Source organism: Notolabrus celidotus, chromosome 3 (genome assembly GCF_009762535.1).
Source record: "Notolabrus celidotus isolate fNotCel1 chromosome 3, fNotCel1.pri, whole genome shotgun sequence".
Taxonomy (NCBI): Eukaryota; Metazoa; Chordata; class Actinopteri; order Labriformes; family Labridae; genus Notolabrus; species Notolabrus celidotus.
This window is the reverse complement of record NC_048274.1, coordinates 29,037,063-29,064,960: the sequence shown is the minus strand read 5'-3', so window position 1 is coordinate 29,064,960 and position 27,898 is coordinate 29,037,063. Positions and strand designations below refer to the sequence as shown.

General features: G+C 41.2%; 1 protein-coding gene and 1 long non-coding RNA gene across 3 annotated transcripts in view; one reads left to right on the top strand and one right to left on the bottom strand.

The window, feature by feature from the left end:
- LOC117810896 overlaps positions 1–27,898 on the top strand; it is a 111,846-nt gene that overhangs the window by 7,810 nt on the left and 76,138 nt on the right. The window lies entirely within an intron of this gene.
- rpp25b (ribonuclease P and MRP subunit p25, b) lies at positions 59–16,815 on the bottom strand. Of its 2 annotated transcripts, XM_034680888.1 has the most exons (3): positions 16,732–16,815; positions 4,162–4,329; positions 59–2,347 (listed from the first exon to the last, which is right to left on the bottom strand). In XM_034680888.1, exon 3 carries the CDS (start codon positions 1,402–1,404, stop codon positions 574–576), a length of 831 nt encoding a protein of 276 aa, XP_034536779.1. In that variant the 5' UTR covers positions 1,405–2,347; positions 4,162–4,329; positions 16,732–16,815; the 3' UTR covers positions 59–573. The 2 variants fall into 2 exon arrangements, with proteins under 2 accessions (XP_034536779.1, XP_034536780.1); XM_034680889.1 differs by lacking the exon at positions 4,162–4,329 and having other exon boundaries at positions 16,732–16,789.

Sequence of the window (27,898 nt, the reverse complement as noted above, 5' to 3'; positions counted from 1 at the left end):
ATACAAAGCAGCATTTCCATGGGAAATTTTTTTTTTTATTTCATTTTGTTTTCATGATAAATCAAATCAAATCGGTATGTTTTTGCATTTGTCTTACCATCAATGGCTTCAAGCTGTTTTTATTTCCTGTTCCCAGGTCTGTATGTATTTTTAGAGGCTTCACTTTTGCACATGTAGGAATAGAGATGATTGTAACATGATGCTAACAAATTTGTTGTTCACAGACATTAGACAGTTTGCTGCAAGCAGGAATCTTGAACCTGTTCTATTCATGGCTTTTTTTCTGTCTGTGTTTAAAATGTTACAGCACTGTAGCAAACGTCGTCACAGCTCTGAACATGTTGGACGTGCAGAGAATCACATCCCTTAAATGCTGTATGTACAGAGGCAAGCTTTTGGGTCCCAGCCGAACTGACCTCTGGAGGCTGGAATTGGTACTCAGTTCTTGTAAGAAAGCACTGTTCTGTCTGAGTGAGTGTTCTGATTGTCTCAGCATTGTGCTTGAGTGGAGGGCAGCGCCAAATGAACTCCTCTGATTCAATCCTCTCCAGTGTTTGACACTGGTTCAGCCAGTCAGTGAGGAGGGAGGACGGAGACCCCTTCCCCCAAACACACTCTCTTGCACTGAGGGAAGCTGCTGTATGGCAAAGGTTCAAATGGTCGCTTGCATGTACCTGTCTGCGAGACGGCAATTTCCACACCCTCTTTTTCCTCCCACAATGCACTGAGAGTCTCTGGGGGCTGATAGCCCGGCTCCTGGGGATCCAGTGGGTCTTTGGAAAGAAGGATGCTGATGGAGGGAACAGTCCTGTGCACCGTCATCTCAGATGTCCCTCCTTCAGAACTCTCCCACACCTCTTTCACCACCTTGTACCGCAGCTTGGTCAGCTGGTGCAGCGCGCCCACTTTTCTTTTCATGATCTCAGCACATGTGATGGTCTTTGTGACCGCACGACCTGACCCAGTGAAGACCACCTGCCTGAGCCCATCGCTGCTCACACCGCCCTTCTCCCCCTGCATCCGTGCCATAGCAAATCCCATTAAGTTGCGGATCTTACTTCCTTCCTTTACGCGCATCTCCAGCACCCCTGAGGCCAGTCCAGGAAAGGGACACGGGCTGTCCTCCTCCGTTCGACAGACTTTCTTGAACCCTTCCTGCCCCAGTTTGATAGCAGGCGGAGGGACTTGTACTGTTTTTGACTTCAGCAGATTTGAGCCATTGTTTACCACCGCTTGCTGGCCTGCATTACAGTAAGTTTGATCCTGGTAGACAGAGCAGGTCCCTGATGTCACCCCATTCTCCATCTGGATCGCTCGGTTCACCTCTAGTCCTAGGTGGGGCCCGACAGCATCTCTGGGAAGATACTGGTTCTGGCCGCTGACCACTCCACACCCTGTAAACATTTCTGCTGTCTTCAGTGCTCAAAACCAATATTAGTCCAGTCTCACACTCTCCCACATGGAACAGAGCTCAGCATCATTTCCTCATGTATATGGCTCTCTCTCTCTTCCGTCAGAAGCTGTAAAGTTTCAAGACTTCTTATAAGAAACTCTGCCCGTTTCCCAAGAGCACTATCACTGAAGTCTTTAATTCTCGCTCTCAGAAAGAGCTGCAGAAATAAGATAAACGCCCGGCTGGTGAGTTAAGAGCACTGCGGGGACCAGACAAGTTGTTCTTTAAAGAGTGTCCCAATTTCAAAACACAAATGACTATATGGAAAGCGCTTTGGAGATGGATAAAAATAATAGAAAAACTAAGCTAAATGATTCTTCTCCTTCATTTCTGTGCATTTAAAATAGTGCTTTTATCTAATAGCTGCAAAAGATAAGAAGTACTTTGTTGTTTCTTCTTCGACAAAACTTTTTGAAAGAGAAACTCGAGCTACAATCTACAGACTCCACCTTTTCTGAGCCATCCAGTCCAGCGTTGTTGGTTGTGATCAGCTGATCATGTCGCCCTCAACTCAGAATTGACCTCTTGGGTTGTCCAGCTGTTAAGTTCCACCTCCTGTATGTTTGATGTTTTACTCCAGCTTGAGTGAGTCTGTCCCTCCTCTCCTTGAGCTCCTCTTGGCATCCAGAGTAACTGAGGCCAGGTCTGCGATGAGGTCTGCACCCAGGGTGTCCTCCCTTGAGCTCTGTCTTGTCTCCAGTGATGCTCTGGAAAGTCTATTCTGTTCTCCACAAAGAGACATAAGGGACAGGGGCTGCCTCACAAATGCTCACAGGAGGAGTGTCTGTGTGGTTGAGGGGGAGCATGAGGGAAAGTGGAGACAGCCCTCTTAAAGGCGCAGGTCTTTTCATCTTTTAGATGAACACCCTCCCCTCAACAACTGAAGCCTGCCATCTGAGGGGGAAAAAAAAGAGAAGTGAAAGGCTACTGTGTCCCTTTAAAATGTAGAGCGCAGATCCCCGGCAACTTTGTCAATCTCTTTAGAGGACGTTCCAGTGTTCAATGTACATGACTGATTAAACCTGAGTTCTGAAAAAGAGAGTCAGTCAACCTTTAAAAATGCATTTTCAGCTATGAAACAATGAATTAAATTAGCTCGGTTATAATTGAAAACATCCTTCAAAGAGCCCCTGAAAGTCAGCAGCATTAAATTGCACTGTACTTAGCCTTTATCCTATTAGATGTTTGTGACCATTGCCATTTACATAATGCAGCATTAATAGCTTCATTGTTGAGGCAATCAAGTGGCGCGGTAAAAATGCCTGTCTCTTAACGCTTGGATTGTTATATTGTTACAGGGCCGGGGAGCTCTTGCGATCAAGGACACAAGGACCACAAAAAGCATAGAGGCGTGACTTCCATGTTCAGGGTGCTGTATTAATAGTGACTGTCTTCATTAGGCTGGCAGATCTGTGCAGGTGAGGAGACAGAGCTGACAGGTGGGGTAATAAGCATCTTAATGGGCCTTCCATCACCAGTGGAGGGCGCTGGCTCGCTCCCGTCTGCCCCAAGTTGGGCCCAGACAGCTGTAGCGTCGCCCCAGCTCGGCCCAGTCTCCCGGTCGACAGGTGGATTTGTTTTTGTGTGTGACTGACAGATGGGAGAATAGGTAAAGACAGCCCACTGAGGCTGAACCTATGAGGCCAAGACAGAGAGAGGCAGGCAAGTCCTAACTACTCTCTGCTCAGTATATCCCATGGTGCACGGTGGTATACAGACTGTATAAACTGGCTGTGGCTGCAGCTCGGTACGTACTGTGAGTCTAATTCATAGTGGCATGTGTATTATATTGGATCCCTATGGTAATCAAGGAAAAAATAAGGAAACCCCCCACAGCTCCAGTTTCAGCTGGCAAAGTGGAAACTGGATTTGAGGGAAATTTATTAGAATGGAAATCATCATTGAACCATCAAGAGTTTGATCTGATCCATGAAATATTTTCCTGTTTTTGATTTTAAAGTTCTCATGCATCTGGTGGTGGAGCTATTTATCTCCACAGGAACCAATCCTGACACTACACCAGGCATAATAACAAATATCTTCCTTCCTCTTGCCTTTTTTTGTGAGCTAAAAAATAAGCAGAAGAAAAGAAAGACAGGAGGAGGAAGGGAGGGTCTGTGGCGCTCACCACCAAACTGATCATTCTGTTGTTTGGGAGAAATTACCCTCATCAGTCATACAGAGATGCACAGCTGCCTAAGGGGATCTGGTAATGTTACTGCATAATGAACTGTGTTTGTGTGTGTGAACGCGCTAGTGTGCGTTCAGAGTAAGAGTGAGAGGAGGTGAGAAAAAAAAATCAAGAGGGCAGGGGGTAAAAGAAGTCTGATTTAACCACAGAGAGGTTAGAATTGATGATAAAAGCAGCCCTGCAATCATCCCTCCTTACTTCACGATGTTGGCACATAATTTATTGCTTCTCAGTTTAACTTTAGGGACCTGTTTGCTAGCGGGAATGTGATAGATTAAGCAATTCAGTCTGTGAGTAAAAACACAGGGTTGTGAGAAAAGTGTCCTCGACCTGAATTTACAACTTTTAGAGTCTCCATTAAAGACAAAACTATTCTCCAGATGGCTAAATAATACCATCAGGGTTCTGCAGAAGTGCTGTGTACAACCCATTTTTTCTTTTTTTTTTTTTCTTTTTTCTTTAAGTGGCTTCATTTAATGATGGGTAGGGGCTTCAGTGCTCACGCTTGGTCACTCACTCTTTCATACCTCCTCCACAGGGCTGGCCTCTGCTCCTGGAGCTCTCCAAGCACTTACTCCTCACTTTATCTGACCTTGGCTGGCATCTGTGACAGTCTCGCCATTCTCTCTGCAGCACGCTCACCTCCTGTCTAGGCTCAACAACCGCACTCTGCTTCCACTCCTGCCTGCAAGAATTTAAGTAAAGAAAAACCATTTATTCTCAAAGGCTGTGACAAATAGTACTGCTAGTGTTTTGCTCCTCTTCCTTTTTGCTATGTACTTCAAATGTCTGGAGTGGTTGCCGTTATGGATTGTAGGGTTGTTTCTTTGTTGTTGGTCGCAGCACTGCAGAGCCGAGTCGTGGAGGGGCTTCTTGTTGTGCTGTTGTCAGGGCTGCACATAAGCACGGTGCCTTGCTGTGACAGACGCTCGCTCACTTTACGTTAACCGCAAGTGTTTTCACGGTCATCAACCAATGGTGGCCTGGAGGCTGTCATTTCACTCCGTGTGGAGCTCGCCCGCGGCTCGGTTCTGCCCCACAAACTCACAGCCGGCCCTGGTGGGGGCACAGAGCAACACACACACATGCATATGGGCTCACCCACAGACACACACGCACACACAAAAACTATATGCTCAGCATAAGGCAGGCTGTTGAAGCAATTACAGAAACATGGCAGAACACGATGAAGCAGGCCCCACTATCAGAAGGGAAATAGAGTGAGAGTGCAGAGGAAAAATGATGACGCCATTAATAACAGGGAGGCTGAGAAGCTCGGAGGGAGGTGGGGCGGATGACCCTCTCTGTGATTTTACTGTGACAGCACTTTGAGGTGCAAATGGTTGTGTTTGTATTCGATTTTTTGGACGTAAAAAAGAGCATGTTTTCTGTTCAAAGCACGGAAGAAATGAATATCAAACCGCGCTGGTGTAATACACCAAATGTTGTGTGAATTGATGTGTCCTGTCAGTCATGCATCCATTATTTTTTGTAAATGACAGGTCAGACTTTGCATCTCTTTCTCACACTATTCATACACATCTCTGCTCCTCCTGTCACTGCTTTCCCCTCGGCACTGCAATGCAGATGTGTCTCACACAGAGGCAAGGAACATTCATTGAAGGTTCTTGTGAAAAAGGAACATGAGAGAGATGAATGAAAGGCATGAAAGGGATGGAGCCAAAGGTAGAGGGGTACAGAAGTTGAGGGAATATATGCAACACTGCCAGAAGTTAAAAAGAAAAAAGTTTCTGCACTTGCATTAGAATGTGACAAAGTGAAAGCATATGGTAGACAAAAAACAGATGTGGCAAGCTTTGATTTATGAGGCCTGTCAATGAAAGTGATGTCTTTAGTTTCACAACTTAAATGCTTTACAAAGCTTTCCCACTACCTAACAAATGTTGTCATGTGTTTGAAATACCACCATGATATAAAAGGGTGGTATTTTTTCGCTCAACATTTAATTGAATTGAGTGGTGCTGAACCCTGTTGATCTATGCTTTTAGTTGTATTATTGCACACAGTTTGATTAACAGCGCCGTCTCCATTTTAAATTGGCTGGAGCAGTTGATCTTTGCATTTGTCTGCGGCTTCTGTTTTGTCTGGCCTCGAGCTAAAAGTTAATGGACTTTACAGAAAAAAATTTGATCAATTATCTTGAGAATTAATTTGTCATGTTGAGACAAATGCAAAAAGTAAATGAATGCCCCAGAGCAAGCATGTGCTGATTCTGTAGCTTTCATTTCAGTCACAAAATGCAACATACTGTATACCCATGGACAAACCACAAGATGTGTGTGCATCATAAAGACTGGCATACGTAAATGGAAGCAGTAACTTTAAAAAAAAAACTAATATTATAGCTGATGTTGAAGGAAATTATGTGATATAAGATAAGATAAGACAAGATAAGATATTACGTTATTGATCCTGGGGAGGAAATTCAGTTGTTGCAGCAATCCCAGACATAAGTACAATCAAGAAAAAAGAAGTTCCAATTAGTAATATAAGTAAAAATAGAAATAGATAAATAAAGAGGGAATACAATTTAGATATACACAATGTTACAAATGGAATTTAGATAAATACAAAGGCAGCACTGTTGCCATTATATCAACATTTTAACTGGAATATACAAGTCAAAATCACACATGCCTATACCTGTTTGATACCAGAGCAACAAAAATTTAATTCTGAGCATCCACAATCGGATATATTTCATGTTTCGAATACCAGACTGCAAACACTGCAGGCTCATAGAAAATAATTGAACAGAGACCAACATTTGACAAACTGATAAATATCGTCTTATTTTCTGTTTCATCATTTTGTTTTGATCAGCAGTGCTCGCTCGACCACTGCTCTTTCTCTCTTTCGCTCACAGCAGGAGCTTTAGGCCAAAAATATGACTAGAGTTCTATTTCTTAAGCTTCTATAGTTTCAGATACTATCAAATATAAAAAATTAAGTCAGAGTGTATCATTTAAAAGCACATGGTATGAAAAGTATAGTGATATCTACAATTTTGTGAACTTCAGAAGGTCTGTTCTTACTCCACAGTGAGTAAGTTTTTTTTTTACAATCTATCAGACATAGTCTGCCAGATAGAGATTTTTTTCTGCTATCATCCCATCAACAACCAATCCCTCGTCAGGCATCTATTTGTTCAACCTTACAGCAGCTTCAGGCTCCCCTCACTTGTTTGTCTTGCACTGTCTTGAAGTTGTATGAGATTTGCTATTCTTCACATCTGGTCTTATTTAAAATTGATACTATTAACAGATGGCATTTTGTCAGCAATAGCCATTCAGTATGCATACAGTAATTACCTTTTAGAAAGTAGTTTTCCTCTCTTTCTGCAGAGTCAGCTTTCCCTGCATAGTACTCAATTTGACTGCACCCGCTCATTCATTCAAAGTTAACAATGCATGCATCTATTCCGATATTAGTGTTTATATTGTTACCCCATTGATGGAAGCCTCAATGTCCGGTCCTGCTTTCCATTTTGAAGCCACAGGGAACACATTGAGGCTAGCAACTCATTGTCAGCATTGCTATAGCTTAGTCACAGCAATTACCACTTTCACAGGATGCATTTTTGGAGGTTTTTGTCCCCACATGAGTTTGAATGTGGCAAAGTAGACTGATACAATAGGAACACACCTACAGTGAGGTTTTATGAAGAAGTGCAGGCAGCTTTTACTAACCAGCACACCTCCAGCATGTTATCAAATAAGAAAACTGCCCTTCACCTTCTGTCCTGCACGTGAAAAACTATGTTTACTGTGCACTAATGAGATCTGAGGGCATGTGTTTATGGAGTAGATTGGCATGGCTGTATTACCTAAGATATGTGCAATGCAACATTGGCACATTACCACATTGTTAAGGTTATATGGCAAATTTAAGCCCCTGTACTGACTCCCCCTTCAGCTCTGCTGTGGTCACCACTATCTCCTGATAAATGTCCATGTGCTTGGAAAAACATAGCAGAACCAGACCTCTTAATTTTCAGTATTGTATGTAAAACAGTTTCTTCACCTTTAGACGTGCACGTTTTGTGTGTTTCCTGTTGCCAAAGTTTAAAATTGAGAAACCGAACAACCAATGCTGGTGGGTCCAATTTTAAGTCATGCACATATAGATTGCTAGGTATAACATGAACATTTATAAAAGAAGCAGACTCCATGCAGAGCACACTGAGTGGCTAACAACTTAGATACGGTTATTAACTTCCTCCTTCATAATACATTTAAACATATATAGTACTTTGGAAACTGGACTTTTCTTGCACATTTTGATAAAACATGCTGTTTTTTTTGTTTTTCACCCACTTAAACTAAACCAAAGTTTTTAATTTCAACTCTGCCAGCTCATCATTTTCAGCTTTGGATATTATGTTTCATCAAACCACTTAATTGACACATTTATATCCTATTCCTTCGGGCCCTTAACCAGCCTCACTATACCACTGCTCTGGATCAGTGGCTCCTGTAGAACAAAACGAGACAAAGTAGGCTGTGACTCCGTGTTCCCCCAAGTCTCTCATAAACACCTTGCTGTCACTGAGTTTCCAGATGGCCATGCTCCTCTGTATCCCACAGTTCATAGCTCTAAACTTCCTCAGCACACATTTGCATCGGGTCACTGCTCACTCCGACACGCTAGAGGAAGAGTAGCACTAATCCTACCCAGCATGCCTCCCTGGAAATGGTCTCTATGCAAATGGTTGTTTTTTTCTCTCTCCTCCTTTATTGGATCCCACAGTGAGAGGGGTTTGGTTACAAGTGTGTGCATCCAGTAGGGGTGCTGCGGCTCTTATGGCAAGTGACCTCCTTAACAGATTTGGTGCAGGTTTTGCAGCTGGTGATCAGTCGTTACAAACCCAGAAGAAAAGTTTAAAAGATCCATTTACAGGTCGTCACCAGATTTATCCTGTATTTAATTGCATCAGAGAGCAATCACTCTCTGCCCTGCAAATCCTTGGTAAAGCTGAGCTTTACAATAGAGCCATAATTGCAGGAGTTTAATTGCCTGCCAATGCTCTGCTCCCACTGCCTGCTTGCATTGAAGAGCCCAATAATTAGAAACAGGGAGAAATTAGGTGGCAATTTTGTCTTGGCAATTATCATAATGCAAAAGAAGTGCCATTAGTATTGTTAGCCCCACAGTACATAATCCTTTGACACTGTCAAGTCCCTCTCTTGGCTGCTCCGTACAACAACTCTTGATTTCCCTGTAGCCTTTGCACTCCCTCACTCACTACTTAAGTCATCAGCTTTCCAGGCCAGCCGGCACACTCGGAGTCAAACTAGCAGACTGAACACATCCACGCCCGGAGTGCTGGGAGGATTAGAAGCTCCAGCATTAGCAGTCTGTGTTTCCTTTAAAGGTATATAAATTGGGAGTTAATCCTCTTCCACCATGTCAACCATGAAATTGTGTTTGATATAACAGAAAAATTAAAGCTGGCGACAGATATTGTATTTGTACCGCACTGGCATGTCATTTTGTTTCAGTGGATTTTCATTGTTTTATCTCCCAACTCGGAAATGTTTTTGACAGAATACATGGAAGTGTCTATTCCAGCAGTTACAAGGGAATATTACCGTTTTGTGTTGCTCACATCAAATCAAATTTAAATCTCTATAAGGTCCATATTAGGTCCATGGTGGCGTTTGTTCCGGTGTATATTTATACAGGTAAACATGTTCAAGTCAAAATATTTTCTTACACCATTCACCACGTCTCTAATCTTAGCCTGAAGCTAAACATAATGAGTTTCTTGGTAAATCTTAAAGGTGGCCTCAAGAGAATATGGAAAATGTTACTTAATTCAGGACACTTGCCTTCTTACAAATAATGGATTTTCTCTGAACACCCATATCCACATAGTAACCCACATCAGACTAACCAACATTATGCTGTCCATGAAATATTTAACTCTATGCTCTCCTCTTTATTATGAGATGGTACACATTAACCAATTTTCTCTCTTGGCCGTCTTAAACAATGCTCATACATTTTCAAGTATCTGTAAAAAGAAAAAAGACACCTTGTGTGTTTTGAAGTGATATGATGTGAAAAAATATTATTCTGCATTTATTTTTTTGCTGGATACGTCTAATTAACTGACCCCTACTGCAAAAACTATAACATATTCTTTTTTGTGGACTTTTTCCTTCAAGTTTTTATATTTTATGATTATATTTTCCCCCAAAACAAATCTGTATCTTCAACCCTTTCTTCACACAGTATGTTTTTTTCTCCAGCCTTCAGTAGTTTGTTTAAACTTCTGCCTGAATTCCCTCAGATTCTGTTTGTGCAGTCCATTGCAAAATGGCTTTCACCATTTTTGCAATTTTCTTCATGTGAATGCATGATAGGTGGTGCTGACTGTTGTGTTTGACACCCACGAGGGAAGTGACCCTTGCAGCTACACATACAGTGACATCATGTGCATAGCCTCTAGTGCACACTTGGTATTCTTTATTTTTTTTCCAACTTCAGCATGTGGTCTGTGCACACAGCTCCATTTATGATAGAGGCAGCTGATGCGGCTTTGTTGTTGTGAGTTAAAACGTCACAACTTCTCTTCACAGCGTGTGGCTAAAAATGTAGATTTTATATTATAATTATATTTTCTAATGCATGATAGAACTTGGTGTTGTAATCTTCCAACCCAGAGACCACAGATATAAATTAGCTCATTTAGCTAGCTCTGATTTAGCGGTTATGGTGTGCTTGGTCCCTGTCAAATAAACTAATTAACTAAACTAATGTAATTCTGAATTGATCTGATATCTCACTCTTGAGTTTTGGCTCATATCACCAACGCTGTTCATCCAACTTGAGATGCTCTACCGTACAATCTTCAAAAAAATCTACTTATTTGGTCATTGTTTTAGGAATATGTGTTTCAAATTAAGTAAGATACAAAGAAAGAAGGGGTCAGTTTGCACCAGGACTCTGTGCCACTGCTATTGAAGTCAATAAATAAGACATGGTAAGTCTCACCACAATTCATCAAAATTGCTTTCAAAAAGTAATTAAAAACACGAATGTTGATCTTTATCTACATATCGTTTAAATCTAAATCAATCTGCTTATTTTCTTTGTTTTCCTCATTTCAGAATGTGGCTCTGTTCAGCAGCAGCATGCAGCTCAAATTAGCACATTTAGTCCAAATTCACTAACCCTTAATTAGCATATATGACCAAACAGGGCAGGTGCAGCCTTTGATTGATGACCAGAATTGATTGAATACACAACCAGATCAATTTTGTATGCCATTGATGAGTGCAGTACTTTCTTCAGTCCATAATGTGTCATCACTAGGAATGTGAGTGCACTCATTTAAAAGAAAACATTAGTCAACATCACATGATGTGTTATGTTTGTCATGTTGTTGGGTTTTTTCATTTAAAGGTGAAGTACCACAAACCTTATACATTGTTTCAGAGAGGTCATTTGCATATCTGCTCCATAAACCTCAAGTCTGCTACACATTCATTGTGGTTTCCTTGATAATAACTAGGAATTTGCATTAAATTTGATCCACACTCATAGGGGGACCAACTTAGATTTAAACTCCACATCAGGGGCACAGTGATGCAGATGAGGGGATGCGCATGACCTGTTTGTCTCCTCAGCTAACTGTGTTGTGTGAGGCAGTTTAACAGGAGGGTGTTATCTCTGTGTGTGCAAAACAAGAGGTGCTAATACACGGCTGAATAATGAAGAGAAAATGACTTTGGGAATCAGGAAGTCCTTCACCATTAATGTTGAACAACTCTCAGTGGCTCCCAAGCAATCAAGCAATGGGATTTACAAAAGATTTTAATTTGGATGCATTATCCAAACTCCTTACAGACCAAAAGACAGGCAATTGCTCTGACAAAAGATACTCACTGATAAGTTTGAAGGTCAACAAGCTGCTGCAGTGAAGATATCAGCAGCTGGTCTGTGCTGCGTGCAGTCAAACTCAATAAAAACACAGACATGCCTAATGTATACGTAGGGGTGAACCAGGTGGCATAAACACTATCAAACACCAAAACTGAGTGTACAATTAGCCCTTTTCACTCCTCATCAAAGTTTACGACCAGTGAAAGGCTTCTGTTACAAAACACATTTGAAAGTCACACGGAGCACAGCTTACACTTTCAAAAACGCCATAAAGGAGAACAGCTAATGAGGCCCTGTGTAGGGAATAAAAGAGGGATTAATGAACAACCCGGTTTGAAGAGGCGAGGCAGCCGTCGCCCGAACCCTTTACAGTGTATGCATATATACTAGGTGAAAATATTGTGAGGCTTTCACACGTTGCAACAGTATTGAATGGTCTGTGCCGCGCTTGGAGGAGCATTCTGCTGATGGAATCAAAACCCCTTTCACAGATTCAAATGAGGTGCACTCAGCTGTGATTGGTATTGGAAAAGCATTTGTCGGAACAGAGGCTCACAGAAGGCTTCTTAAATACAAGGCAATCACAGTGTCGAACGCAGAGATGCGGCGAGAGGTGTGCCCGGACTGCAGAGTGGAAAACAGGACAAAGGATTATGATGGTAATAAGCAGTAAACCAAAACAAAGTCATCCCCTGATCCCTCATTCTCTCTCTCTCCCTCTGTCTCTGTCTCTCCATATCTCTCTCACCCCTAAATCCTCTAACTCGCTCTCTCGCTCCTTTCCCCCCCGTCTCTGCATCAAACGCACCACATATTGACAGGGCCTATTTTTTTCGCTGCGCCTGAGCTACAATTTAAAACTCATTTCTCATTATTTGCGGTGAATCCTTACACACACAATTTCTAATCTGTCGAAAACCATGATGGCTGCTGGCAGAAGCAGAGGCTCTTCTTATGCAGATGCCCGGCTGTACACCTATACGCAATGTCAACTCTTGCACACCCGGCTGGCCTTATTTTATTACAGGCGTCAGCAAATCTGCATGCCGTCAACTGTGAACCTTTTTGTGCTAATGTCTTTTTTTCTCACCTCCTTTAGCTGAGCTTGTGGTGCACTGACTGAAAGCAATTTTTACATCCTAGAGATAACATACAAGTGCAGATCAGAAACTCTTTCTAGCTCACGTTTCAAGAAATATGCTTCTTTGACAGACTTAAGATACAGAATCTGCAGGCTGGAACCACAAAAAAAGGTAGAGGTGGATGAGCTTGGGTTGCTGCAGTGGAGAGGGCATTTACAAACCTTTAATTTGGCTTGTTTAATGGAAGGTTGTCAGAGCTTCGCTATATCTCAAAGTGGTTGCCCTCCTACTTTTCCCCACATCTTTCGACTGACATTGGAAGGTAAAGTGTGTTTGTGAGAGAGAGAGAGGGCCAAGGGACAAAAACCACCATTATTATGCCTGCAAGAACACGGCTTGATAGCAGGCGAACGAAAAGAAAAGAGGAGAGAAGATTGTGTCTGGATTTGTCCAAGTGTGGCAGTAGTGGTCCTCAGTCACTTTATCAGTGCCACAGCAGCGTTTTTTTCCTCCCATCTATCTGCCCAGTGACTATTCTTCCCCCCTCTCAGAGCAGGAAAAACACTCGCTCTTTCACCATGGATGGCTCAACACAATTACCACCCTTTTTTTTCCTTCACCAATCCTGTTCACACTATCTCTTCACTCAACATCGCTCTTTGTCTAAATGCTATTCTTTATTTTTTTCTCTTTCCATCACTCAATCCCCATCATATTCATAGAAGTGCAGAGTGCTGAAAAATCACCACACTTCACCTCCTCTGCACATGCTATTTCTACCAGTTCACTTAACATTAGGGATGTTGGATGTAAATGCCACACTGTGAGAGTAGCTACAGTGGTTTGAAAGACAGGTATTTAATTTGTTTATATAGGCAGAATAAGAGTGAAAGTTTATCTGAACAGCAGCTGAATACCCCAGAGTTTCTTTTTAGGAATGATTTTGATCCCTGGCAGGTTTTAGTTATTAGTGGTTGACCTATTTGCTCTGCCCTAAAATGGATTAACTGTATTACATGGCTGTGTTAAATACTTTGCTCTGATAGGTCAAAGCAACTACAATTAACTCTCAACATCAAAAGCCATGCTAGGGAAAAGTCCAGCCATTTCACCTTTGCCTGTTAACACTGTGGCAAAACAGTAGGTACGGTCTCAGGCTGGTCTTGAGAGTTGGGAAATAATGACAGTTATCAGGTATGGATGTGAGAGCTGTCTGGTAAGCTACAGGGAAAAGGAGAGTCTTGTAATCCAGGCAACAGCAGCAGAGCTGGTGGGGGGCTACGGTGAAGAGAGGGGTTATGTGTTTGTGTGGCAAAGCAGCAAGCAAAGCAAGGTCAATTTTGTAAAAGGACTGCCAGGTGATCATAAGGCTGGCAGTGAATCTACACAAAATGTCACAACTAAAACAAAGACAAGAAATGATGACAAATCATACTTAGCCCAGGCTAGAGCTTTGCCATTGATGGGCAACCCATACCTGAAAAAAAAAATGGAAGTATCGTGTTGTGTCACTTTCAACTGCCTCCTTTTTAAAATTGTCTTGTTGGTTATTCAGTTCAATGTCACACATGGAAGTTGCAATTTTGTATATTTTGTAGTATTCCAAATACTGGTGGTATGCGGATTTAGTCAGTTAACTAACTAAATGGTGCCAACCTTGATAGTCTGCACCAGAATTTTTTGTCAGTTATACCAGTTCTCAATATTTTAATTTTGTAGATGTCAACAATGATGGCCAAATGTTTTCTAAGCTGTAGCACAGCCACATGCAACTTGCCTGGGCTGTTGTGCCAGTTAATAGTTACTGCCATAATGCTGTAATGCTCTACTACCTTGATGTAAACAAACAACGATGACAGATGGTATCTTGTGGCATGGTGCAGTAAGGCAGTATTTTGATCTAGAAAAGGAAGATTAAGTTGTATGTAGGCTGCGTATGGTTTAACTTGCCTGTAACCACCCGACCAGGGAAACACGTAAGGCATGTGGACATAAACCTGCAAGTAGGACTGAAGGCCAGTGGTGCTAGCTCTGCTAACGTTTGCTACTCTCGCAAACCAATTTGACATTGTTTACCTGCTGACCTTATGATCCTATGTTTCAGGGCTTGAGTGGGACTCAATTGTGGATTTAGTTTGTTATTCTAAAACTATTCAACTATTTATTATTTTAAAAAAGCATATTAGGTCACTTGTGGCTCAAGGGTATAGATACTGGTGATATTGGAACTAATTTGATCATATGCAATTGTTCATATCCTGTGGGACAACAGTTCACCTGTGCCTTACTGATGGCAATAATTGGCCTGTCTGTGCTTCTGATATAAAAATAAAGTTAAGCAGACTGGATGAAGGGCTGCTGCTGCTACATGGCAGTATTTCACATTTCATTCTTGTTGCAAGATAACTGTTTTACATACATTCGGCTAAATAACACCACATAATTCATTGACATGATTTATAAATGGTTTGCATGTTATATGTTGTGTTACACATCTGTCATCTTGATTTTGCACTGGTAGCGCACCTGTGTCATCTCCACCTTGCTCGTTTACTGCAAGCTATTAGCTAGTTTTAACAAAAATACTTGTTGACTCCGGCGCATTTGGCTGCATCAGCTTTTAAAACTTTTCTGCTCTACCTTTGCTCTTTTTATTTGGCCTATCTATCACAGTGCCTCTTAATTGTCTTTGGGTGGAGGGATAATCAGTGTCAAGGAACAAACTTCATTACAGATGTTAAGCTTATGTTTTCCATTTGGACACAGACCCCCATGACCAAGCCTACGGTTTGCCTGTTGTGTAATGCTCTCAGCGGCATTGTCATCTATGTAGACTTGGAGTTGATCAAAGCCATGACGAATGTTTGACAAATCTCAATACTAAATATGCTCTTTAACATATGATTAACATATAAACCAAGGTTTTGCCACTGAGCTAATTAAAGAAAAAATTTACAGATGTAAACCCAGTAAAAATAATTACTGGGAAAATAATTTCCCAGGGAAAAATATGTATAAGAAAATGAGAAAGATGCATGGAGATAGTGAGGATGTGTACCTGCGGCACAGTTGTTGCCAGGTACAGACCTCGCCCTCAACTAATTTTGCCTGCCAGATGTAAACATTGCCTGTATTTTGAGTTAAACAGGTTGTACCTCTAAGTTAAAATGCCAGAACAGTTGGTTGGATTTGCTGTTGGCTGTAAGAAAGGTGTGTATATCCAGGAAGAAGTCATCAAGTTTGTGTAAAAATGAAGATATTAGATTTATGGTTAGGGGACACAGCAAATCCTGGAAAGGGAGATAATGAAAATAGAATCGGGAAAAAAAATAACAATATCCAGAAATGATCATTTCAAGTATTTCTGAGTTTGAGCATTGCAGTTTGAAAACAAGTAACTCTTTTATAATTCATCTCTTTCCTCACATTTTATCCATAGCATGGGATGTTAGTATGCAGTGTTGTTTTTTTTTTCATATCCCAGATTTTGAGGAACTTTGTAATCATGCAAGGACTGGTCACAAGAAATAAACTTCAGGAGTCAGACAAATTGTACTGAGCTTTTTTTTTTAAGGTGAATAAGTGGGGAAAAAAGTAGACATGGCAACAGTGTTATCTGCACATTTACACCTTCATGCTTCACAGAGGAGACATATATGCTGGGTCAGCAATAGAGATCAAATAAACTGGTAATCTGCAGATCACAGATGAAGAGATGTGCGCCCTTTGTGTCTTCAGAAGACTGAAAGAGCTGAATTTAGGGTCTGAAGAATAACTCTGTGACTGTCATCATAACAGGAAGGAGGTCAAAGTAAAAGATTTGTCAGCACACAGAAGAGAGAGATGTGCAAACTCTGTGTGAGAGGGAGGCCACCGGGTACCTGGACTAAAACCCTTCAGCACCTGATGTTGCAATATGTTTTGTTCACAAAAAAACACAAATACAATCATGTGCAATCTGTACATTATGTATTATTGATGATAAACTACTTTAAGGGTAGAATTAAGCTGTACAACAAATATATACTCAAAAAACAGGTTTGGTTACAAAACTAGAGCATAAGCATCCTCTCATGCAGATTTCAGATACTCACTTTTAATAAGTTGTCTAGATTTTGTTGCCAACGGTGTCTGACTTAAACACCTGCAGCCTGTTGCACCCATAGACTGTAATGGACAACGTTGCTCCGCCTTTTCCCGTTGTATGGTTTTGAAGCCAAAAAAACCCGTTCCAATGCGCAGCCATTGTGCAGCCAGAGTCTGCGCAGTAGAGAATTTCTGTGGTTGCCGCAGTAACGAGCTCCGCCCTACAGTGTCGCGTCACAAGATCCTATGGAGGTTCCCTCTATGGCAGCTGTCAATCAAAGTGAATCTGGACGTAAAACCCTGTTTTATGACATCTAATAACGAACAAAAAAGAAACTTTTCAGGAAAAAGAGGCCTTGAACACAAAACAGTAAAATAATAACTACATATCACCACAGCATACGGATGTGAGAAACATTTGTATGATGTGTATTCATTTTTTAAAGTTTGACCACAGCCCCATTCAAATGAATGGGGGAGACAGAGTTTTTGACCTATACTGCAGCCAGCCACCAGGGGCAGATTTTTTGTGGAAGCTTCACCTCCAGCTGAGCTGCACCCCTAGTTTCACTAGCTCTGCATAAGTTGTGTCCTAAGTTAGGGTGTAAAGTCCTCACTAAACCACATGTTGAAACTAGTTCATTTGTAACACAAGTTGCGTCGTTGTTTGGTTTCACCACGGAGACGTAAGGTTCATCTTAACTAGTAGACCGTAACATCCAAACTAACCAAAACATTGTCGCAGATATGACACTTCCAGCAGCCAATCAGAGGAAAGCACCAATTTTGATGCAGGGTTTTTACATTGTTATCTTTCGTGCCTAATCGTCTCGGAACTGACCAACAGCTGAAACAAGCTTCCACCTACTGCCGCTTCTGTTGCGAAACACAAAAAAAGTTATGTAAATTTTGGTGATAACTATAGTCTAAATTCTTTATCTACAATTTGTATAATACAGTGACATTGAGTGGTAAATTTATCAACTACAATATACGTTAATACTCGGGAGTGCAAATCTTGGTCGTAATATTTTTCGAAAGGATGTAATTTCTTGCAGATAAAGCTTTGCCGACGTAATATAGCTGGGAGAACCCTCTGTATCTCCTTGTCCTCCAAATGATCCAACCTTTCAAAACGACGCGCCGGGGCAGCCGATACTCTAAGGAGGACTTTGCACCTACTAGGAGCTAAGTGTAGGAGTTAAGTTGTAACTTAGGCCTCCCTTGGAACGATTTCAGCTGGTGCAACACCCAAAACGTTAGTAGAGTGTAAACTCTAAATGAGAAATTACGTTCGAACTAGGCTACGTTTGAACTTACGCATAGCTGGTGCAGCAGGCTGCTGGTCTATTCAAACACAGCTCCACATAGAACTTCAAGTTTTTTTTAAATCACTACTTCTCACCTAAGTGGTTGTTCTAGATGGAAGAAATAAAAAAATGGACATCTATAGATTTAGAAGAAAATTGTCCTTTTTGTATTTATATAATGGGAATCAACCAAAAGACATTTCCTCAGTAATCTTTTTAATGCTTGTGTCTGCACATTTTCAACACCAGTTCTTGCAGGTAAAGCACTACATAAATTCTTGAAAAGTGAATTGTATTCCTGAGTAAATGCAACTAAATTTTGTATTTGTTTATACCAGGTTAATAACCAAACAGCACAGAAAGAGTGTGTCTCTAAAAATCACCTTGCAGACAGTAACTAGTCTGTCATTGTTTCACACAAAGCACATCAAAACAAGCTAAACTGAGACTCTGCTGAGCCTGAGTGGATAATTGATCAGGTTGAAATTACCATGGATTTGTGCAGAGCTTATGCCTGAAAATCTATTGTGCTTCAGGTCATCTATTGGGAATCATAGAGGTATGTAATACAGTGCAATGGACTCAGAACACAGTGTTAATAATCTGTTTACACTTCAACCCCTTTTTCATTGATTTCCATTCTCTTCATGCACCACCTGACAAACAACACCTCCCCACAAGGACATCGGTTAGATGGAAAAAGAGCCCATTTAAGATGACACAATGGAAGTTTCTGCATACCATACTTAAATAAATTGCACTATAGGATGTGATGTTTGTGTTCAGATGCATGTATGTTCAATCGGTAAAAGTTTGAAAAAAGTTTCATACTTCAAATTAGTTCTTTGCTGCTTTGTTAGTGATAAACACTGATCTTATTGCTGTGTGGACGAGTGTATTGGAGAACAAGAAACACGTTGATTCTTGGCAGAGCTGATGAATTACGGTGTCTTAATTTGTGCATTTTCTGTTACGCTTGCTGTGACTCGATTCAGCGTGTCAATCAATTCAGCCAATCAATCTTTGTTTACATTGTTCCAAATCATTAGAGTTCTTTCTTGTCTCTACATAAAGAGCAGGCCCATTGTATGCATATGTCAGAAGCTTTATTGGAAGCATTTCTAGTATTGTTGTTGGTACAGTATATTTTCTGGGTGAGCGCTATTGCTTTATGTAGGTGCAAAAGAAGTGTATATATCTTCAGTCCATACTATAATGAGCCTGGTGAAGAGTTGATATGTTCTTACTCTACAGAGCATCATCAAACATGTTAAATGGAATAACCTTCTTAATGTCCTCTAGAGCAGGGGTTCCCAAACCTCTCAGCCTGCGACCCCCCAAATATTGGTGCCAAAGACTTGTGACCCCTACCGTCCCTAGAAGTGATGAAATGTTGCTTCATACTTCATTTACCTCCACTTCAAAATTAGTTTACCTACATAATTAACTGTTAGCTAACCCTAACTTTAGGAGTCATCTGGCATCAAAGAAAGGCAGAAAACTAATGGAATGTACTGATTTGCATGGTTTAAAAAAAAAAAAAATGTAACTACAATTTTTGTCAATATTTTTACAATAATGGGTAAAATAAGCAAATTTAGATTACTAAAAAAAAATCTGGGAGACATCTCGCAACCCTCCATTGGTGTCCCGCGACCCCTCAGGGGGTCCCGACCCACACTTTGGGAACCCCTGCTCTAGAGGTTTATTTTTCACTGACTCACATTCTACTTAGTCCAAATTTATATATTTTATTGTCAAAAGCTGACAGATCAAAATGGTACCAAAACATTGAGAAGAGAATCTGTAAATTCTGCTGACAAACAATGTGGTAATATGCTCTACAACATCCCGAGATACACCAGCTGACTGAAATTTAACAATAACAATTTGTATCAGTTGAGTAGCAAAATTGTGCTTTTGTGAACGAAGAAGAAAACACAAAGCTTTCTGCTCGGTGTTTTGGAATATAAAAATCACAGAGTGGTGTGTCTTCTTTCACAAACAATCTCTAGTGAAGTCTAAATTGTGCTCACGCAGCTCTTATTAATCAGGAAACAGCCAAGAGTTTATTATTTGTTGTTTGGCAGTCTCACAAAATAAGCATCAATTTACCACAGCTGAGTAAATTTGGTTTGTCATGATTAAATCAAAGCTCACGCGGTTTAATAATTGAACTGTTTCAAATCATGAGTTTAATTTAGAAATTAATAATCATTACTATTAATTATTCATTCCTACTTTATATTGATTAAAAGTGACTGCCTATATTTGATACATTATCTTTTTAGCTGCATTCATCAAACACACCTATCCTGATAATGTGTTGTATCCACTCCATTCTGCCAGTGTGTGTGTGGAAGTGTGTGTGTTTGTGTATACCATACCTCCTTTCATTCACCTGCATTTCCTTTCATCGATGTGCATACCAGTGTGTGTTTGTGTTTGTGACTATGTGTGTGTGTGTGTGTGTGTGTGTGTGAGTCTCCCACTGCAGCCCTGTCTGTCGGCCTGCCTTTAAAGAGCCTGTGAATGATCTTATTTAGTGTGCGCTGATTGCTGCTTTAACCTGGCGGCCACGCTGGCTGCTGCTGCATTAATAATCGCAGGGAGGCAGGAGAGCTGGCGAGGCCCGCACCTTGTTCACCGCTTGCTCGCTATCTCCACAGCACCAAGGAAAGAGCCAGCAAACAGCAGGGGAAGTGTGGCGGAAAATTACAGTCTTCACATGCCAGCCAGGAAGGCTGCTGCTGCTGCTCGGTGGGGGCCAGTGCCGTGTGAAGAAGACAGAGGAATTGGGAGGACGTCAAAGTGTATAATGCGTTTGTTGAGGGAGAGGGATGGAGTGTGTGTATATGTATGCGTGTGTGTCCTTCTACTTTTGTGCATGTTTGAAACAGTTTGTGCTGAAGTTCTTAAGACTGTGGTCTCTCTTCCTGAAGGGGATCGTTTGAGATTGGGCTTCAGTTTTGAAACAGGTTTAGGAAAAAAAGAAAAGAAAAAAATATACTTGTCCTTTGTGTGTGTAGATTTTTTTTGTTCATATTAGGGGGCCTCTTCCATATTTCATAAACTGATTTTTTATATTCTTGTTGACCCTTACAGTTCAGACACTTTCCGAATAGATGAATTTAAAACTTGTGTTTGCCATTAGCCTTCACCCACCAGTGCCTTAAAGGTGACATATTATGCTCTTTTTCATCAAAATATATTGGTCTAAGAGGTTCCCAAAACATGTCTTTAAAGTTTATGCTCAAAAAACATGTTGAAATCAGATTTTGGCATGCCTCTAAATTCCCTCTTTTTCAGCCCTGCTCAGAGCAGTCTGTTTTCCCTCTGACCACGCCCCCTCAGGAAGTGAATGTGGCCTTGGCTCTCCAGCACTTTGATCTAATGTCTACATGTTGGCTGAATAGACACTGCTGCTCACAGACCCGCGTTACTTCAACCCTCTGAATTTGATCCAGAATCTGATCCTGACGGAGAGGCGCCTGCAGCAGGACCTTTCTGAAGGATTGGTCACAGATTTTGTGTTTCTTGTTGTTTTTTTTGTCAGTATTTCGACGTGTGTCTTGGTACACAGCTACAAACATGTAGCTATGTGGCTATGCTAACTAGTGCTAGAACTTCTCCATGATAAATAAAAATCATCCACTAGATCTTCAAATCTGCAGACGTGGGGAGTAAAACCGACCTTTGAGTTTATTAGGACAGCCTACAACTAGCATGCCTCCCTCCTAAGCTCCTTGTTAGCACACGTGTGCAGGGAATGAAAAACGGAGGAGGAGTTGAGTTGTATTTCATATAGTCTATGGGCTGAAAAAGCTCCGAGCTCTGACTTCCGTTACAGACCGGATGTCGTTGTGATGTATGAAAAACACTGAAGACTGAAACGGCTCGTTTCAGCACACATTTACTGAAAGGTGGAGAAATCAGAACAGGGGCAGAATGGATTTCTTTCATTTTCGGGGGGTTTGTAGACATGCCAGGGACACATATTTCAGGTAGAGAACCATTAAAAAGTCGATTTTGCATGATATGTCACCTTTAAAGAGCCCTGCATTCAGCCCAGAGCATGCTGGGATTTCTCTCCAAATCATTGACCCTGCACAGGGAGCATAGGTACAGAAAATGTATAGAGAGTGATTCTGTATCTCGGTGAGTGGTGATGCCTGTATTTATATGTGGTAAGCATAAGGAGAGAGAGAGAGAGAGAGAGAGAGGGAAGGAAACAAGTAAGAACAGAACATGGCAACAAATCGCTCCAGCAGCAGACCTCCTTTGTGTCAATATTAACTAGACGGGTTGAAACTGCTGCCCTTTAAAAGCGTGGCCAACAATTCCCTCTTTTAGTTCAGTCCAGACGACATTTTGATTGGTTGTGTGAAGATTAAAGCTTCGCGCTCTCTGCCAGGGAGAACAGTATAATTGATATTTCAGCTCTGGGCAAACTTGCTCTCGCAGGCCAGTGGCTGTTTCAGCAGAAAATTAATGTTAGCACAGCTTGGCGGCACAATGCTCGGCATGTTTCAGGAAATATACTCTGAGTTGGGTCTCTCTGGTCCACTGGATTCTGCTGCGGCTCTGTGTGAAATGAACATCCTGTGTTGGTGAAAGGCATGTACTCGGCCTTTGTAGATGAACACACACACACACACACACACACACACACACACACACACACACACACACACACACACACACACACACACACACACACACACACACACACACACACACACACACACACACACACACTTGTATTTTACTAGAGTATTAAGCTGTATGAATAGCCACTCACGATCAGCAAATTCACTGTCATATACCAGTCATTCTACTCTATTTATAGGAATTGATTTCTCCTTTGAACACAAGGCTTGCTGTTTTGACTAACATTTACAAATGTTCTCTGTCCCTCAATAAGGGATTATGTGGAGTGAGTGGGTGGTTATGCAGATAGGAATACCAATAGGGTGAGCAAGACCCCAATGTGAAGCATACCTGCACACTATACATTATACCGCTTTTGCAACTTTATTTTTTCTTTATTGATGTAAATAGGATTTATTTGTACAAAAAATAGTTCCTCTAATTTCATTGCAATGGATTCTTACCAGTCTCCTTGTGTGATGAATTAACATTACAGTGAACTTAACATTTCACTTCACGGTCAAGTTAAAGCAGCATGCTTATTTGTTAACTTCACGTTATTGTGAACATTTCTGTTGAGGGTATCGTAAGAAAAGCTGTGTCTTCATTCAGCTCTTCTTCTTAAAACTTTTGAATTGACACCACTTTAAACTATGCTTATTGTTTAAGTTACTCTTTAGCGATCAGCGAGATGCACTCAACACTTCTGCTGCTGTTTCTTGGATTACAGGACAGGATCAGAAAAACTTTATATATCTCCAGGAGGGAAATTTGCATTTTAAAGTTGCTTCAAAATACAGTATAATCAAAAATATAAGATATAAACATGAGGACGAATGATGTCAGTAAAGAAAGACAGAATAAATAAGAAATACAGAAAAATAACATACAAATGTCTCAGTAAGTTTGAATACAAATGTGAATTTGTACAAATATGTGCATCTAAATTTCACTCTTGCTTTGTGTTTCCCCATCAGTAGCTCTTCAGGCTGCTCTCACATCTTTTCCTGGAAAACTGTCATTATTCCCTGACTCTAAAGACCATCCTGAGACAGAAACTGAAGGTTTTTCTACAGTGTTTACTTATTTAGAGTGCTAACATAATCTTACATTTTTGCCACAGTGTCAACAGGCAGAGGTGAAATGTGGCAGACTCCTTTCCATGGATTGATTTGATATAATGTGAGATTAGGTTGTCCCTGGTGTTGCTTTTGCTGTTGAGAATTAATCACCATTGCTATGATGTTGCAGAATCTTGTATTTAACACAGCTGGGCAAAGAGCGTTAATAGTTTTGAACTTGCTATTTCACTGAAGTTTAACAGGATTTTGGGGCTTTGATGAATTTCTCAAAGGCACACTTCTTTAAATCTTTCTTTCGTTATTCATTTTTCCTACTTTTTGAAATCTACAGCCCTTTTGGGTAAGTCATACAGACAGCTTCTTATAGCTAACTATTTTTTGTAATATGTTTTTTTTTTTTAAGTTGCTAAAGCTGGTCAAGCAACTTCATTGAAAACATTGCCTCACATCACAACCTGCTTTGCAACTTTTAGAAAAGCTGCGTTGAAATCCGGCATCACATTCCAGAAGCAAAACAGACGTCGTACATAAATCCTGGAGGGACTGATATACATCCCAGCATGGGATTAACTCTCAGTTTTATGGTGTCAAAATATTTCAATACGATTTAAGATGTCAAGAGCGCTTGAAAAAGGTACACAATGATAGTCTGAGTAGTGTTTGATCAGTCCCACTGCTCCTCAGTAACATCAAGTTGCTCAATAGTAAGGAGCATCTCCTGTCTACTTCATTAACACATGTATCATTCAGTCAGTGTGAAGAACATAAAGATCGACCTAGCATGAAACAATGCCGGCGCCCTCGATCCAATAGCACCCTCATGCTGCACTTGTCCTGAATGGGCCATTTAAGTGGACACAGGGGATTAGGCAGATGATGGCAGCCGAGGTCCTCTTATTGGTGCAGTGTGACTCGGACCACATTAACAGGACATTAGTCTCATTTCCATTCCGACCGCGTGCGCTTCCACACAACACTGAAGAGCTGCGACCAAAATCATTGTGACCCTCACGCTCCAGCTTTTCATTTCCTGTCGCTATTCAAACCTTCCTTATCTCTCTCTCCCTCTATTCTCCTGTTTTCCTCTTTGCCCTTTCTCTGCTGTCTTCCTTTCTCTTCCTTGTCCTTGCCCCCCCCGCGCACCCCTTCCTCTCTCTGTCTCCTCTTTTTCTTTCTTTCTCTCTTGTTCCACATCAGCGGCTGGGTGAAGTCTCTCCCTCGTCACGCTTAGCCGCACTCCCCTTAATTACCATGTATTCTTCTTTAGCTAATAAAAAACGCTGATGAAACCGATTACATGGCAGCAGGGCTTTGTACTGAGTTGAAATTAGGCACGAATGGAGAGTGAGAGAAGAATAGAGAAAGAGAGGGACATTGAAAAAATAGATGGAAGGAGAGTGAGACAGTAGGGGAGAAGTGGCAAAAAAAGCGAGAAACAAAAGGAGAGAGGAGGAAGAGAAGAGATGAGTGGAGCGACAGAAGCAAAAAGGAATGGAAGGGATGGATGGAAATGAAAAAAGGGGGAAAAAAGGAATGGCTCGGGCAGTAACCCGTTTGTTGTCTTTGTTGTTGTTTGGGTCAGGGATGCTTTAGGCCCTGAGGGAACTTCCTCATCTTATCACAGTGAGCAGACGGCTGGCACATCTTTCTCATTACTAGCCTCTCAGTTATAGATTACTCCTGCCTTACTCCTCTCCCCAGCCACAGGCAGTCTCTGTTACAGTCTACAGAGCCACGCTTGCACCAAACGCAGTTTGAACTCCTGAATATAGACTTTGCCTTCTTCTTTCCCTTTCATGAGCATTACGTCTCTCTGTCTGTCCATGTAATTGTGGTTTCAACTGCAACCAACTGTGGCTTGGAGGAGAAAATGAATTATGGCTTCCTGCTTGATTGAAAATCCTTCAGAGGAAAGCTGGTAGGTGGTTCATGATACACTCTTTCTCTTTGCTTTATATTGTGCCTCTGCTCAGCGGGATGGAGTATTGCTTACTTAGTTTTGAACTTGATGCATTATCAAGTGTGTGTAAGACTTCAAGTTCCAACCAATGCAAACAGAAAGAGAGAAAAAGCAGTCGCTGTTGCAGAAATCTGTCACATACAGTATTTTTGGAACAAAGAGGTCAGTACGTGTGACTTAATGTTGAAAGACTTCCTGAATTATACTAAAGGATTGGGGTCCACACACGTAGGCTTGCCCGCTACAGTTGAATGACCTCTAATATAAAAAACTGGTTACTGCCATACCAAAACTTCTAATTCAAGGGGAAGACAATGTCATCAACATTTCTAAATTCCTTTAAAAACACATATGTTTGTATATAAGGTCGTGTTGGCATATACTTAAATGCTGAAGTAAACACTTTACATCATAAACTTGGACCTTCATACCCAGTGTAGTTTGCAGTGTATGTATCTGGACCTATTAGCTTCAGAATAGTGCTACACAACAAATGACTGGGAACAAGCTGTGCCATTACTGGTTTGCTGTCCCACTTCATGACCCCCTTTTCAATGAAAACAGAAGCCCTGTGAGGCATCCTCCACATTTACATGTTAATGTTGGCAATTTGTAAACATAAATTGAAAATGTCAGAAGCTCAATAGCTAAATGGAGATAAGTAAACACATTATTGAAACGCTGCGGCCACTTAAAGTTGGGCACCCATTCCATTCGAACGCCGAAAATTAGTAGGAGGACGAGAAGGATGAGGAGGAGGTAAGAGGAGGAGGAAGGAAGGAGACAAAGAGGAGTAAGAAAGAGAAAAAGAGGGCAGGGGCGCTTTAATTCGCACAGCACGTACTTGCCGAGGGGGTGAGACGATTAGGTTTGTGATGAGAGGCAGCAGTGTGACGGAGAGGGCATGGGGGGTGTCAGGATGAGCGAGGATGAGGGAGATGAGAAAGAGAGAAGTATTATCTTGCCATGCTTTCACAATCCTACACGTGCACTACCACACTTTAATATGTGCAGATACATGCACATGCACATCAACTTGTGCATGACTTTGCCCACAAGCACACATTTAAAATGTACACATATGCACATAATGTTCACACTCCCTATCGCTTTCGCTCTCTTCCTCTCTTGTACACACACACACTCTCACACACACAAACACACAGCCATGCACACAGTCAGTGGAGAAGAGGAGTCAGTGCATTTGGCACCTGGTTCCCCTCGCTGCACACACATTCATCACTCAGTCGTAGGCCTGACAGAAGCCTCTGCCCCACAGGCCACGGGCCCACACATGCACACAAGTATACACACACACCTTTAACTCTTTAACACACATTCACAGGAGAGTGATGAGACATCAACAGTACTAACATGCTATAAAATTGCCAAAATGTCAGCAAGATGTATTAAAAAAAACCCACTTACAATGCTTTACACTGTGCGTTTTGCCAGCGAATTGATGAGAATGATTGGTCATTATTTATTGTATGCAAAAAGCTACAGCAAGCAGATGGTTACTTTAGCTTAGCTCCAGGACTAAATAGGAGGAAACTATTCACCTGGTTATGTCTAAGCTGTATTTGGTTTTAATATGTAACTCATCTTAGCTTAAGTAAAGGAGGAGGACAAGTTAATTAAAAAAAAATTACACTGTCAGAGAATATTTTGTCTTTCTGGCATTAAAATCAGGGTCTCTGTCTTTATAATATTAAAATCTAGTAACATTTTACTAGCAATAAAAAATACTGTAAGTTGTAAACATCCTGCAAACCATGGACTCAACATATTAACATTAATGCACTTCAACTGTGACAGCCCACATTAAACTTCAGTCACACAGTAGTTGTGAGTTGATCATTGGTTGTGGTTTCTAGACTGAAGTTTTTCATTAAGGGGTTTGCCATGTTGTTTCTTTAAACTAAATGTGACCATATTTGGAGAAGAGTGTAGCAAGAATATAGCAAACACTTTCAGAGATTTACAATCTGTGGCTAGGATAGGCTAGGTTATGGCTAGTTGATTGGATGGTAAACCATAGTGTTTTAAACAGAGAGAGTGTCAATGTGTGGTGTTCCCTGACTTGAGTTATTTGTTTAAGAGAGCTGGTGAAATATAGCCTACCCACTGCTTTACTGTACACATCTCTACCTTCAATAAACTTTTTTGTCAT

Coding starts and splice junctions, on each gene's coding strand:
- rpp25b (XM_034680888.1), bottom strand. CDS start 1,404: ATGTTTACAGGGTGTGGAGTGGTCAGCGGCCAGAACCAGTATCTTCCC.